The 16,549-nt window shown below is 35.5% G+C and overlaps 1 protein-coding gene across 1 annotated transcript in view; it reads left to right on the forward strand.

Moving 5' to 3' along the window:
• Positions 1-335: 335 nt before the first annotated feature.
• Positions 336-16,549, forward strand: part of LOC118204925 (dual specificity mitogen-activated protein kinase kinase 7-like) — an 89,830-nt gene continuing 73,616 nt past the window's right edge. The window contains exon 1 of the mRNA XM_085818249.1: positions 336-540. Within this exon, the coding sequence (XP_085674375.1) occupies positions 387-540 (154 nt within the window). The 5' untranslated portion in view covers positions 336-386. The remainder of the gene's footprint in view (positions 541-16,549) is intronic.

The following is a 16,549-nucleotide window of genomic DNA, read 5'->3' on the forward strand; positions in this document are numbered from 1 at the left end:
TATGTTGGTTACATGATCTAATAAAAAAGAAATCAGGTGTCTAAAAAATTTTAAAGAATGACAAGAGCTTTAATATCTCTGTTAATTGGATTGTTTTGAATCTTGATAATTATAACAAGAAAATTTAGTTTAAAATTATAGGGATGGTATTTCTACACGAAGGGACATTTTCCTCATAACATATAAAATTTCAGAATATTTGGATAATAAATTCTGGAATTAATATTATTTTATGAAGACAAAACACTTTTTTATTTTACTTATTGAAAACATTGTTTTGTTTTCTAGTAAGAGTTCTGGGTCTATGAAAGTAGAAGTCAAAATCTGACTTGATTTATTTCACTACTCAACTCACCATAAGTAAGTCGAGTAACGATAAATCTGACATGGCGACTATGGCATCTTTTCACAACAAACTAATGAATTTAGAAGCTCGATTAAGAGCAGAAAACGAAGCAAAGAGAGGAGATAAGTTGCCCAGAGATTTAACCTCTGATTTCACGAGTCCACAACATACCCCTCGACCTAGGCTAAAAACTCGTGAGTATATAGTAAACGATTTCGTATTTATAATAAATTTTATATTTTTGTTTTGAAATGAATACTGCCTCCTTTTGTAAATAATTTGATTGATGAAAGATCCTAATTTTATTTTTTTACTTGTAGTACACCTTAGATCTTGAAATTCTGTATTTAGGAGATATTAAGCGCTATGTATTGCGTCTTTATAGGAATACGTAAAGGCGCCTTTTCTGAGGTTTTGATCTTTCTGTGTTAACTGTTTTAATTGTCATTAACGCAGCTTCATTTATAACATGCACGTCAAACGAGTTTTTTCCATAAACTAATTTATATTTTTCTAATATATCGAAAGACTGCAGATATTGATAAATAATTGCAGTACATAGTGTTGTAAATAGAGTTTGTGCTTCTGTGTTTAATAATATGTCTCAGTATAAGTGTCGTGTGTGCATAAGTGATGTATCGTAAGAGATCTGCATAACACGTAATATATTTATTATTTCTGTTCGGTAAATATTTAATATTTCATCATGTTATAGTGTATTTTACACAAGTTATGAATAACATTTCAAATAATATAGTTCTGGACTTTTATATCTTTATCAAAGTAACAATTATGTTTTCGGCAATGAATTGAGAATTTAAAAAAATTAAACTTTTTACTGTAGATGAAGTTGGTTGATCTAGTTATAAAAACTATATTTTTTCTAATGATCATAGATTATGAATTTGCTGAATGCTTGCTTTAAACCTAAGATTTTATTTATAATCAATGTACCATTCATTTAAAAAAAATGGCTATATATTAACTTAAATTTATTGGTATAATTTTAATAGGGCTTTTCATGATGTGGAAACATTTTTCATTACACTCTTATATTTTCCCTTTAGTAAACAACATTCTGATTTTGAACTTTTCATATGTATGCATTGTGTCATCTGAAGAGTGCAGCTGTTTTTCAGATTAAAATGCATTCTCTTCTAATTATTTTATTACTGCTGATAATGACTGAGCTTGATTTAAACAGATATGTAAATATGGTCTTTTCTGCTCACACTGCGTAGCTCTAGTATATGTTGTGGTATAATGTTTTTTCTGGTGCAGTACTAAGTATGGAGAACCCAGAAGTTATTTTCCTTGTATTATGCTTTTATTTTTAAAATGGAAAAACATGCTAGTGAAACTGCTCTTAAAATATGTGCCTTGTATGAACAATGTTTCTGATGGCACAGTTTGAATGTAGTTTGAAAAGTTTAAGTGCAGAAATTTGGGGTTTTCATACGCAGAGAGCCCGTTGGCGCTTCGGGAAAGAACTCGTTGGCACCGTTGCATTTTTACTCGCCAAACTCGCGGCTCATCGGCAGTAAGCGTGATATTTTGTAAACGTGGTTTTTAGTGTATGTAATTTCAAGTTAGCAGACAATAGTAGTAAAAATTCACAGATAATGTATGTAGAAATAAAACTAACAGGTTAAACGTGATATACGAAAATAAATTTGCATTAATTTCAAGTTAGCACAGAAAACAATGTATTAAACATAACGGGAAGTAAAAATTCATTTAAAAAATAACAATTGGTATTCTTATACTTACGTTTACGTTATACTTATATGTATTTTCTCTAATTCATATGGAATACTAATATTTCTATTACAAGTGTCTTTTTTCATTATTAAGTACTTTGCCTGTTGATTGATGTATTTCGGTAAGAGCCATGCCCATGTAATAAATTAATGAATGCATGACCTTTAATACATCCATTTACATAGTTTTCAGTTTTTTTTTTTTTTTTTTTTCCAGTTTCCAGTTTTTGCATAGTTTTCAGTTATTACTTGCGTGCAGCTTAAAGCATTTTACGTTGAAACAAATACCTGTCCTTTTTCATAATATATTTCACAATACAAATAACCTTCAACAGTAATCAAATTTTCTTCAGTAACATTGTTAATAAAACTAGAACTTTATACATTTTAAAATTATTATAGGGGTTGGAAACCTCATGGTTCTGCGTGCTTACAGCTGTTAATAATTAAGAACATAACGCGAACAGCTATGTTACAAATTAGCATTCACCCCTCCCGCCATATTTTCTTCCTTTGATCCTGAAATAACGAGCCGAGACCCGCCATCTTTCGACGATAACTTCTTTAATTATGCGAATATATTTCTATCTATTCGTTGTTAAAAAATTCAGAAAAAATAAGAGAAGAATAATATAAATCTCCAACTGCGAACAACGACAACCTTCGCACAAGCAAATAGGATGAATATAATGAAGCAAATAGGTTACCAGGTTTGAACTATTATCGCCAAAGTTGACGATGTTTACATTTATCGGGTTCTCTGCGGAAGTGCTTCCGAAATTTGGGCTTCAAATATTCAGTTTAGTGATTATCAGACTAAGTATTCCAAAAAGTACAGTACATTATCATTTGAAGAAATCTGGATATGAATATGTTTGCTACAGAGCAAAATATACTTGCTTGAATTTTGACACATGATTCTTTGCTTAAATTAAAGGTACAACTCTGATATATGCCCAAATTTCACCAAATGTGGTAATATGTGCTCTGCGCTGGTTTTTGGTGCGATTGCGTGTTGTATGGCAACCCTGTTGACGTTGAAAAATCTTTCGCTGGTGTTCGTTTGCCTCGCGTCATGCTCTGTGTCTGAGAAGCCAAAATGGTGGAAGTTGTTGAATTGAAGTTCGGCAAAAGGAAATATCGTCGTGGCCATCCTGTTGAAGGGGCAGTGGGTATTTGGAGGTGACGAAAGAAGGTCTGGGAGATTATTTTTAGTGGCTATGCATGATAGAAGTAGGGATTTATGATTATTTGTTATTTTATTTATTTGTGAACCATAGTATGAATTTTCTGGATAGTGTGTCTGGCTGTCATATAATAAATACGACAGTGATTACGTGGCGGCATGTTAAAGGCGGTATGAAATTGGTATTTCTGCTGTTCAAAAAAGCATTAATTCATGGTAAGTGCATTTTATTTTATTCTTGTTCTTATTTTGTAGAATGTTATGTTAATTTTTTTTTAGTATGAATTTCTGTCGTTATTGTTTTTTTTTTTGAACTGTTTGAAATTTATTTTAGTCATTTTGTTGATTAGTGCGTACCGTCTAAATTGTGCAATTCGCAGATGTTTTTAAAGTTGAAACAGAACGCTGTATATATGGCATTCTTTGAAATTTATTGTTGTTATATTAATTTATTAAAGTGAGGTGTGCGTAGTTCGTAGATTCGTTTGTTGCCTAAATTGTGCAATTCGTTGATGTTTTTTTTAAGTTAAAACATATCGCTGTGTACATGGACTCTTGTCAAATAATTTTGGTTAGAAACGGTTTTGCTATCTAAAGTTTTTTTTTTTTTTTTTCAGATTTTTAGCTTAAATTGTGTGTTCAAAACGTGGTTTTAGCATTCGCAAAAACCGTGTTTTTGGAGACATTTCAGGCTTAAAAGTTCGAAATGTAGACAAAAAATTTAGATAGCAATATGGCAGCGTGGAGTTTCTCACCAAAAATGTTTGGCGACTTGAGGGCACATATCAGAGTAGTTCCAAATTAAACTGTGAAGCTCTTTTTTTTTTTTAATGACTTGTTACTGGAGATGAGAAATGGTTTTTATACAATAATGCTATAAGAAAAAGATCATAATGAACCTCCTATAGTAACATCCTATAAAAATAATGCCTTGTGTATGGTAGGACTGCAAAGAAATTATTGCCATCAATAAGTAAATTTGGAAAGTACTGCTTCCAAATGGCAATTTTAAAAGTAGATATTGAAGCAAATTGACCAGTCATTGGGATCAGTTCAGTCATAACAGTGCTCAGCTCTCTGTTTTGGTGAATGTCAGACACAAGTTACTGGGTATGAATGGTATGTTTTGTGTTGCACTTCCCTTATTCACCATCAGTCTCTTCCCTCCTTAGTTTCACCTTTTCAGATTATAAAACAAAATGAAGCTAGTGTGATTTAATGAAATTTTTTTATGTTTATGTATTGCTTCATTTGTATTTATCATAAAAACCTGTGGAATGTTGAGGATGACCCAGCAGTTTATTTACATTCTTTTAACATTGATAGTATTTAGTAACATTTAACTTATTATGTTAGCATTTATTTTCAAGTATTTCTGGATGCATTTTTTGAAGGAAATTTGTTTAAAAAAGAATACAAAGATATTCTGATATTAAAATGGAAATGCATAAAATATGCATGTAGTATTAAAACTGTATAAGTAAAGTTATATAAGTAAAGCTGATAAAGTTACATGTTTTTCCCACTAATATAAAACCTTTTCAATAGTTATAAAGGATAAAAATTTAGTCTATGGTACCCCTTGGTGAATCATTTCTTTGAATCATTTCGTTTTTGATGCCAAGATTGGTGCCAGAAAGGATCGGCGGCAATTTCAAGATGGCTGCTACACAAAATCAAAATAAGAAGTCAAAGACTTACACAAACGTGGTGTCCATGTACCCATCGCTCTATTTTCACTTAGACAAAATCAAGAAGCTAAAACAAAGTTAAAACTGTCATGGTAACCAGAAAAAATTTGCTTCTGTCGTAACACAGATACGAACAAATAACCCAAAATACATATTTCTTAACATAAAATCATTAAGCAACAAATCTTTTAACAAAAATTAACACACAAAGACGAAGAAATAAATGAAACATCAATTTTTTAACATGCCTTTTTTTCATGTGCATACATTTAGGTTATCCACCACCATCTCCTCCGACCTCTAGGTAAGTCAATTCATTTAAATTTTTCATCGTTTTGGCTCATCTGCTTATTAATTCATCCTCTTACCCATCTCAGACATACTCAAATGTTGGTACCCACAGCAAAATAATAGCAAGTTCAAAATCCAAGACATACCATGCATGTGCAAGCAAACACAACAACTTAAAATAATAAGAACCCTGTTTTAAATTATGTGATATATAAAGCAGTGGCATATTAAGAAAGTGTTATGCTTTTATTTGCATTGTTATTATTGTGAATAGGATCCTTTATTAACTTTATAAAGTCAATTCCTTTCATTGAGGAAGAATAATGTTTGAAGATCATGTGCTTGGTTCATTTTATGTAATCCATAATATTTTCATTTTAAGTTAATGAAATGAAATTTTTAAAGTATTGCTGTGTGTGTACAGGTTCGTAACAGATTGAATGCACAAGTCCAGGAAAAGGTTAATACAATTTAGTCTCATCAAAAGAAATATAACACAACACTGGAATTTTTCTCAGAAATATTTGTACAAGTTTTCACAATATTGCACAGTAATAATCAATAGTTATACTTCAGACTACTAAAAACATTAAATAGAAAGCAAATCACAGCACAGAGACAGCTAATTCAATCAATAATAACAACAGCATCTAACTAAGCAACTGAGCTGAGATGTCTTTCTCCGGCTTTTTAAAGCTTTCATTCGTTCGTGAGAGAGTTCTAGTAATTTCTTTGCTTCTTGAGATTTCTGGAAACTAATAATAGAATGGAATTACGGTTACAGCTAACACAGTAGTCAATTACATTTATTCAATTTCAGTACAAATAAAAGAGATATCCATTTATTCAATGTTACGCTCTTATATTTTTACTTTTTCGACATAGCTTTCTCTTAAAATTTAACATACATTGCATTTGATCGAGAAATTTAAACAATTTTAATTATAACTCTACTAAAAATATCTAACTAAATACAAAATTCATAACACTGCTCCTTTCTCAAGGACTGCACATCCAGGGCAGTACAATCCCTGGACAGGAAACCAAACTTAAACTAATGCATCGATGCAATAATAAACATTATAATACAATAACAAACAACATAAACAATAATGGCAATAAATAACTTTAAAAAATAAAATATTAATCAATAAATAAGCGCACAAATTTACAAACAAAAAGGACCATGGTCTTATACTATTCACATTATATACACTATGTACTATAGGCATAGTAAGGAGCTAACCTGTCGCAATGAACAACTTCAGCCTTAAAATCTGATGACTTACGTCTCTGAAAAACAGTGTCATTGACCTTGTTTATAGGACTGTAAGGACCATTCCAAGGTGATTAGGTTAGGAAAGAGTCCTTTCTGTCAAATCAGATTCCACAACCACACCTTGTCTTCTTCTTTGAATCGATATCCTGTAGCTCTCGTGTCATATAAGGTCTTCATCTTTTCTGTCGTGAAGTTGACCTGCCCTCGTGCAAACTTGTGCATCACTTCAAACCGAGCCTTGAAATTTTGGATGTACTCCTCAGCAATGAAACGCATCTGAAAGGCGACCAAACAAAAGATCACAAGGCAGATGAAGGTCACAACCGAAGAACCTCTGAGATGAGGAATTGCTGGTAGTCTCGTGGATAGGACTACTGTAAGCCATTAAAAACCGTGGTAACTTCTTGTCCCAGTCCTGTCGGCCTCTGGAAACCACCACCGAGAGGCTATTACGGATGATATGATTAAACCTCTCTACCATGCTGTCTGACTGAGGACATAAAGGCGTCATGAGTTTCGTCAATGCCAAGTAGCTTTCAGAATTCTTTTATTACAACCAAGGTAAAATTTCTTTCTTGATCAGAATATAACTGAAGAGGCACTCTGAACCTGGAAATCCAATGCTGTATCATTACCTCTGCTGCTGTGACAGCCTGTTGATCAGGAATAGGATATGCTTCAGGCCATTTGGTAAAGTAATCAATGACAACAAGGATGTATTTGTTGACATCAGCAATTCATAGCAGACGTCCCAGGGTGTCGAAGGTGATCCTACGTTGTAACGTTGCAGCTTCCCTCGGCAGTGTTTCTTCGGTCCTTTCTGATCTGCACAGGCATTGCAAGATTGGCACCATTTCTGTTACATCATCCTTTGCATTACTTCAGTAGAAGCTTCACAAACTCTCCATTATTCCGAAGTGGCCTCTTGTAGGGCTGCTGTATAGTTTTTTAAGAATGTTCGCGATCCAGGATCTTGGAAGTATCAGCTGCCATTGGGAAACCTTCCTATCATTCATTTCCTGATACAAGACTCTGCTTTGAATGCAGAGTGAGTCCCAGGGAGACCAATATTGTTTTGTCGTTGGACTGCAGATCGAAATGTCCGGGTAGGTTTTCTGTTTGACGGCTCCATTGAATTGATTATGGATTTAATGTCACTATCTTCCAGCTGGTCTTTCCTGACTTCTTTGTCATTCTTTGGGTCTTGATCAGCCGATATTGATGTTTTGTCGTGGGACCAGACTCAATAGCTCGTGCTTCTCTCCTATCCTAGTATGATATCAGGAGCTTCCTGAGCTGGGTCTTCAAGACAAGGTGTCGCCGTTTCCAGGTGAGGATCCCTTCTGGTGATGGATAGTTATGTCCTCAGATCCTGAAAGCAGTGTATTGAAGTCTGAGAAAAAATTTATTTCCTTAGAAAATCCAATTCGAGTATAAAAAGATCTGTAATATCCACCACGTATGCCATATGATAGTAGGCGGCACTTCCAAATGTTATGTTTATATTTAACTTCCCATCATTTCCGGCTGTATGAAGTGTGAAGTGTAACACAAGATGGCATTGAAATGAGTTTATCTTTAAATTGTTGAGCTAAATCTTTCTGAATGATGGTAACATTGGCTCCTGTGTTGATGGTCATATTGCAAGGCAGTGTTGCCAGATCGTCTGATTTTTTGCAGATTTGTGACTTTTGACAAACTTGTGCTACTAAAATTTTAGTATTTGTGATTTTGCAAAATTTTTTTGACCTCCACCATTTTCTTATGCTACTTTTTGCGACTTCAAAAACATTTTCTTTTATATTGTAAAATGCTTTTATTTTAAAATGTATCAATTAAATATAATTTACATTTTAAAAAAAAAGTAGTTTATTTAGGCTTAAACAGAAGTTGGCATTTGGCATTCTTGTTTACATGTGGGCTTTCCTTTACAAGGCTGCACAGCCAGACACCGGTATAAGGAGAAGGGGGTAGGGCAAGGGTAGGGAGAGAAAGAAAAAAAACTGCTTCGAGACCTTCAATCCCCCCTCGTCCCCTGTGTGTCTTGTTTTTAAGTCAATTCCCCTCTCTCAGTTCTATGGCGATAGCGTATTGAACCAGTCCCGGATCTAGCGTGGTCCAAGCCGAGGTTCTTGCCCCGGGCGACAACTTTTGTGGGCGGCAAATTCAAATATAACTCTAGATCATATTTGGTATGTTGTTAGCTAAAACAGCTCTCTAATTTTAGTACAATGTCAATACGCTAAAGTGCCACTGAATTAGGGATAGACATGGCTAGGCAAATTTTATAGCGCTCTTCGGCATCTGTGCTCACGTGAAGAAGTTGTGGTAAATGTACATACAGCTAGTACTATGGTTGTTGTTAATCATTTGTTTCAATTATCAGGATGGGTAAAACTTCTGATTTAGACAGCGCCAATCTCGGACAGATAGTAGACACTCCACGCATGGGTAGTTGGATAAAGAACAAGCAATTGGGCAAATAACAAAGGACAATTAACCTAGAACAAGCGTGGTGTGAGACGGCTCAGCCATATTGTACATAGTCAACAAAGCCAAACATTAGCTCAAATTACCACTCCGCGGAATCGGCGACAGTCCTACAGTCAGTAAAAGGATCGTGCAACGCTCGCTTCACCATATGGGCTTCAGAAGCCATAGACCCACGTGAGTACCTTTGCTGAATGCATGCCATTGAGCTGCATTTCTTTCCTGGGCAAGAGAATACAGAGAATAGACTCTAGTGGACTAATAAGTAGCAAGGAGTGATGAGTCTCGATTCCGACTAATTAACGGACCAATGGGAGGCTGAGAATATGGCGTCAGACTCATGAAGCCATGAATCTGTATGGCAAATTAGAACTGTATAAGGCCATGGTGGCTTAATCATAGTGTGGGATGTTTTCTTTTTTCAGTGTTTGGGATCTTTGGTACTTGTTGCAACTCTCAGGGCTACAACATGCAGGTTACAAATTAAATAATCACAGCAGGGATTATTAATATAAAGATTTAATATGGATATCTCACACAAGCTGAAAACGTTACATTACTCTATCAAGTGCATACACATAACTGAGTGAAAAGGGAATTTCCCCGCTTAGTTCGCAGTTAAAGAAAAAAAATAAGAATAATAAAAAATAGTCCAATCAAATGTGGCGCTCCCGTCGTCTTCGCACAGCACTACATAATCGTCTGTCTGCAGCAGCCGTCTCCAACATTCTCTCCCTCTTTGAGTCGACTTCAGGTTGGCTCAAAGACATACAGTACCTGGTCGAAGAGATCTAATCTCTGAGGCACCTTGATCACATGTCCAAATCTTGACACTTTAGCACCTTGCAGGATGTTACTAGAGTCATTTGAAGAATCATTAGAACCTGAATGTTCATCACTAGAAATAGAAGAAATCGAATTAGTAAAAGAGTTATCGTTTATGGGATCAGTGGGTGTGTCCGTTAACTGCACTTCCAATGGAAAGACTCGCTGAATGGGACGAAGCAGCGTACCAGCTTGAGTCTTTAATTCTACAGTTCTCACCTTGCCATCTTTCCCGGGAATTAATCGAATGACCTTAGCTAAAGGCCAATGCATCCGTTTTTTGATGTCATCTCCTATTAGGACAATTTCACCCAACCGTAGCTCTGATGATGGATCCTTCTTATTTTGGACCAGAAGGCCTAAATATTCTTTCCTAAATCTATGCCTTAAATCATTAAGCGGTTTTTGGCGATGTCTAGCCCGTTTTCGAAGACCTTTCAAATCGCAGAAATCAACATCGGGAACACCTAAGCTACGGTTCTCGATGAGAAACATGGCTGGGGAAGTGGGAACAAATCACCCGGATTTTCGGACAGATAGGTAAGAGGTGTAGAGTTAATTATTGACTCGCAGTTGCACAATACTGTGTACAACTCCTCGGTTGTAAGAACCTCGTTACCCAGTGTCCTTCTCAACAGTTCCTTTACTACACGAACTAACCTCTCCCACCAGCCTCCCCACCAAGCGGCTGTGGGAGGATTAAACTTCCATATTATGCCTTGTATAGTTGTTTGCCTCAAAATGTTTTCCCAATCAATGTTACTTAGTTCTCTTTGCGCTCCTCTGAAATTAGTTCCGTTGTCGGAATAAATTATTCTCGGCCTTCCCCTTCTGGCTTCGAATCATCTCAATGACAACAAGAATGCATCGGTAGACAATGAGGAAGTCAATTCCAAAGGAACGGTTCTATATATTGCACATGTGAACAAAACAATCCAAACTTTTTCACCTCCCTTCACATGGTTAAACTTCCTTCACTTGATTTGGCACCTCCCTTCACTTGATTTGGCAGGACTCTTCACAAGGGTCCTGCCAAATCAACTCCTCCTCCTCGAACACCACTGCGTCATTGACACGATCGCCTGGTAGAGACACCGGCTCGCAACCGGGAGACTTGGCCTTGTATTGACTGCATCTTACACAATTTTTTACGACTTTCCTGGTCGCTCTTCTGCCCCTCACTATCCAAAATCACTCTCTTAATATTCCAAGTAAAATTTGGGTTCCAGCGTGACAATTTTGTAAATGATAATATTCTATCAGATGCTGGGTGAAAATACACCGGTCTGGTAAAATAATTGGACAAATAAATTCAGGGTCATCTGATTGCTCTGTAATACGGGTTTTCAACATTTTTATACCCTCTCTGTCTGAAATGACACTCATATTGGGAATAGAGTCAGCAGAGGGAAAATACTTATTTTGTACAATTTTTATAAGAGTTTTTTCGGCATATTCCATCTCATGAACGGTTACATCTCCAGTCTGTCGAAATGCACGTTTACTTTTTTTGTTTTTTACAAACCGCAATATCCATGCGACTAATCGAATGATGGAATTAAAATTCGAAAACCTAATTGCATACCAAGTTATTTCCTCTTCAACTGAATTAAGGTTACACAATTTGACCTTCCTTTTTTTTTCGTTCTACCTCAGAGGTCTCCTAAGCCAAATGGTCTGGTGGCCAGTTGTTATTAGGTTCCAGGAGCTGGGACGGACCCTCCCACCAAAGAGAATCGGAAAATGAACGAGGGGAACTGCCTCTTGAAAGCATATCTGCCGGGTTCAAATCACCTGGAACATGGCGCCAACACTGAGAAGGAATCAGACTGTTTTCTTTTACCCTATTCGCAACGAAAACTGACCAATCACCACGGTTCTTAATCCACCAGAGTGCTACCATAGAATCACTCCAAGCAATAATTTTCAATTCAGGCAAATCTAAGGCGGCGTATACTGAGTGTACTAGTCTCGCGCCAATGCAACAAGCCATCAATTCTAACCGGGTATTGTCAGAGATTTTGCATTCTCATTTATCTCTACGTATTGTGGAATACTAATTTTCTCAAGATATTTAATTTCACTTTGCCACTTCTGAAAAGTTTTCTGAATGTTATCTGGCAAGGGGCCTCCATTTTAATTTCATAGTTCAAGCTTCCTGCAATAGTAACTAAGGTAACAAAGAGTTGGACTTAAAAAACCCTGCGGATCAAAAATTTTATCTACCATAGCCAAAATAGTACGTTTACCTTATCTTTAGCTTGCAAATCAGACAAGGTAATAATTATCCATTGAATAATTAAGATTACATTTGAATGTATTGTTATCCAAATCCCATAAGATTCCAAGAAGAGAAGGTATACCTGAACTACAGGAAATGCAATGACCTGGAACATTACTTTCCCAACCCTGTAGGTTAAAACATTCCCGAGCCATTACTTCTGTTGCCTTGACTATAAAATTTTCTTGCTGTTTGATATCGTGAACCCCAGTAACAGAATTGTCAACATAAAACGAATGCTTTAATTTTTGGGTTACATCGTCAAACTCGGCAGGGGAATTACCCAAGAGATGCTCTATGGATGCAGAGAGTTGGAACGGAGACGAACAAACGCCGAACACCACTCTGCAGTGTCTGTAAATCATAGGTTCTTCAAGAGTTGGAAGAAAAAACCTCAAGTAATCTCTATGTTCTGGGATAATACTCAGCTGAAGAAATGCTTTCTCTATATCTGATGATAAACCAACAGAATACAATCTAAACCTGTCAATTATATCAGGTATGAGTTCAATTAAATTCGGCCCTCTATTTAAACAATCATTTAGGGATGGTTGATTTCTCTCTCGGGCTGAAGCGTCGGACACCGGCCTTACCTTCATTGTCTGGCTAGTATGCTTTATAACATGTCTATGGGGCAAATAATAACTCAAATTATCAATTTCAGTTTGAGGAACCTTTTCTATTACTTTGAGATCTTCCCAATACTTAAAAACTACCTTATAGTCATCTAACTGATTTTCCTCATAAATTTGTTGACACATTCTTTGATGCCTTTTAAAAGTCATAGACTTACTGTTAGGTAACAGAATTTCAGATTTAAAGGGTAGTGGCAATTCATATCGCCCATCAGGAAGAACATTAAAATTCTCTTTAAATTGCTTAATGGTGTCAAAGTGAGCAAGTTTACGTTTAACATCTTAATTTGTTTCTGTTATGCCAATGGCATCTAAATTCCAGAGTTCGGTTACGCTAAGATTAGCACACTGCAACGAAACTACATTATTGCACGAATTATTTTCTAGTAATGCTGGAATAGTAGGTGAAGTAGGTTCTTTAGATAAGCTGTTTACTTTACCAATCACAGCGTATCCGAATTAAGTCTCAACTACAGTTACACCCGAGTTCAGTTTCAGAGAGCTGCCATTAATAATGTCCCCAATGGCATCTGCTCCTAAAAGCAATTCAATGTCATATTCTTTAGCTTGCAAATCAGACAAGGTAATATTTCTTTTAATTCTTTCAGGGTATTGTGATCAACTACTTTTGGAACACATCCACATATTTTGTTTTGAGAAAGTATTTCAAAGTTATGCTTATAAGTGCCCTCAAAATTTCTTAAATTAACATCAAACACTAAATGGCAATGAGGACTTGTCTCTCTCCTCTCAAACAAACCGTGTATAATGGTTTGTTTTGATTTAGGACACAGTTGCAAAAACGCGATGACCCTTTCTGAGAGATAAGATTTCTGAGAACCACTGTCCAAAATCATATGAACTGTAAGTTGTCTACCTTCGAATACTATTTTTAAAACAAGTGTTTGCAAATACACATTTTCATTAAACATTGACTGATTAGACAATAAATTTCTTGAAATAACTGTACTGTCGGTTTCATTTGGCTTTACAGGTTCACCATTTGAGCACGTAATGGTATAGTGAAATTTATCACAAGTTAAATATTTTACTTTATTTTTGCATGCTCGTGAACTATGTTCAACTCGTAGGCAGCGAAAACAGGCGCGCTTTTGCACCAAAAGCTTTCGTTTATCTTCTAAAGACGTTTTGCGAGCAGAAAAACATTCGGCAGAATTGTGGGGTTTCTCACAAAAAATACAACATAAATTTCGCCCATAGAATGCCCTCAGAAACTTATTGAATCTATGCTTCGTCGTTTGGCAGCCATTATAAAGGCCAGAGGAGGCCCAACTAGTCATTAAGTAGTTTTAAGTGTAGTTTCAGTGTAGTTTTAAGGCCAAGTTCAGTGTAGTTTTAAGGCCAAGTTTAAAAACCTCTTTTAAGAAGATTTCTAATTAAATACCCCTTTTAAAGGAATATGAGTTAAAGTTAAGTACAGCCGATTACAACTATAAATGTAAGGTCAGAAAGAGGCCAGTTGAGGGACTCCTGACATCACTTATAGAATCAGACTGACCCTATCAGTAACGTCTGGAGTCCCTCTATCGTTTCCTGTCTGGGCGGGGTGTATTCAAATGAGAAATAGAACAATAGCTTGTTGAAGCATTCGCCCGGTTTCCATAGCAATGTCTGCTGGGAAATGGAGAAGTAACTTTTTTTTTAAGAGCTAACCCAAAAAATTAACCTTGGGCCATCCTGGACAAATAAAATAATTCGAATTCATATTCGTGAAGTATATACAAGACATCGCCATTATGTCTTCAAGATGAAGCAAGGCATTTAGATTTTTTTGCAGCCAGTCGGCAACTTAGGCTGATCTTTGGTTTGACTCGGAACAGTGGAGTGCATTTTGAATTTTAAAGCTAAATTTATTATTTTTTATGGTTTTTTTTTTTTTTTTTTTTTCTTTTCTTTTCTTCAAGTTTTCAGGTCTCTTCTGTACTCTTTTTTTTTTTTTTTTTCGTTTTTTTCTTTTCTTTTTTCTTAGATATGCTTGCTTTCAATAGCCAGCACTATATTTAGCAAGACGCACCCATTTATTTAGAACTGTTGAGTGTAATTACGTCAATTCTTAGTTATTCTTATTAAGGCAATTCATAGTGTATTTCATTTAGATTAAAACAAACCATCTGCACGCCGAGGAAGAGAAAAGCGAAATATAGAAAACGTGCCAAAGATAAGGCCAAACGGAGAAAACAAATTTCAGCTAAGATGAAAAAATAACTTTACGGAATAAGTAAACCGTCAGACCCTGCCGCAATTCCGATTATGCTGAGATTCTAGAGGGTATTAATATTTCTTGCAATCTGCGCGGCAAAACATGACTGGTTATATCATCCTCAAACAATCTACAAGTCAGCATTTGAAAGAACAACCTTCTTCATCAACATCAAACGAATAGCTGGAGTACATGAAACCATGTTATAAAGATCTCTTCATTTAGATGGGGGCAGCAGGAGAAAGACAAAAACTAAAAAATTTTGATTTTTTGGACCCATGCAGTTGGCTGGTCATAGAAAAAAATGAATGATCACCAACAATCTTTCTTAAGCAGTCAGTCAGTATTATTAGCCGGTAAAACGTAAACCTCAGTGCCATTGAACGTGATGGCAGACATTTGACATTAATGAAAAGCTTTAGTAAATAATGAAAAGTACTTTAGTAAATAATGAAAAGCTTAGAAGATCTTGGTTTACATATTCTAAAAACAAGAATCCAATTTTTTGTACACCCTGCAAGATTTATCAGAAACATGGTGCTGCTGCTACACCATACTACAGAATTCATTAATTGGAAAAATTTTTAGCAAGATTAACTGAGCATGAAGTGTCTGGAATCGACAGAGGTGCGTGGTTAAGTGCAAAATTTAGGTACAGCAAATGAAATTGTGCCAAGGCATTGATCATTACACTGAATGACTCATTCACATAGAGAAAGAAAAATAGAGAAAAATTCTATATAATCATGAATGCGATACTGTATCTTTCAACAAACTATCGTTCCTTTTTTTCGGTGTGATGAAATCCCAGGTAGCCTGTACACAAAGTGTCCTCGACCTAGCGAAAAAAATTTTCTGAATTTAAAATCTCTTCACTTGCCAAACATAATTCAACTCTTAAGCACCAGTCAAAGCACCTAGCAAAGGGAAATGAATCATATTTATCAAAGATAATTCAATATGAAGTTATTAACTTAAAGGCAAAACAGTCTGAAGTAGCATTTTAAACGATATTAAAGAAGCCAAATACTATACAATAATGCTTGATTGCACTCCATATGTGTCTCATACAGATAAAAATGAACCAGGTCATTCAGTACGTAAAAACGTGTGGTGATGCGTTTGAGATAATGGAAAATTTAATTGATTTCATAGAAGTTGGTGGAAGATGGGAGAATGTATTTCTGAACACATTGTAGAAAATTAGTGTTTTAATTGATACTTGATGGTTTAGACATTGGACAATGTCGGTGTCAGTCTTACGACAACTGGTCTAATATGGGTCTAAATTTCTAAAACAATATACAAGCTAGAATTACAGAAATGAATAAGTTGGAAGAATTTGTGCCCTGTTTGGCTCACTCCTTGTATCTTGTTGGTCTGTTTGGAATTACTCAAAAAATACTTCACTTTTTGGTGGATGCACTACTCGATGTTATATTATGAAAAAATGTACAAAATACAACTTTAAAGGAAGCAGCCAGACGAGATGGTCGGCAAAATATGTGGCTGTGACGGTCCTTCTAATGAATTTACCGGAAGTA

The sequence above is a fragment of the Stegodyphus dumicola genome, chromosome 1, assembly GCF_044657685.1.
Source record: "Stegodyphus dumicola isolate Sdum_Otavi_A_Nest chromosome 1, ASM4465768v1".
Classification (NCBI taxonomy): domain Eukaryota; kingdom Metazoa; phylum Arthropoda; class Arachnida; order Araneae; family Eresidae; genus Stegodyphus; species Stegodyphus dumicola.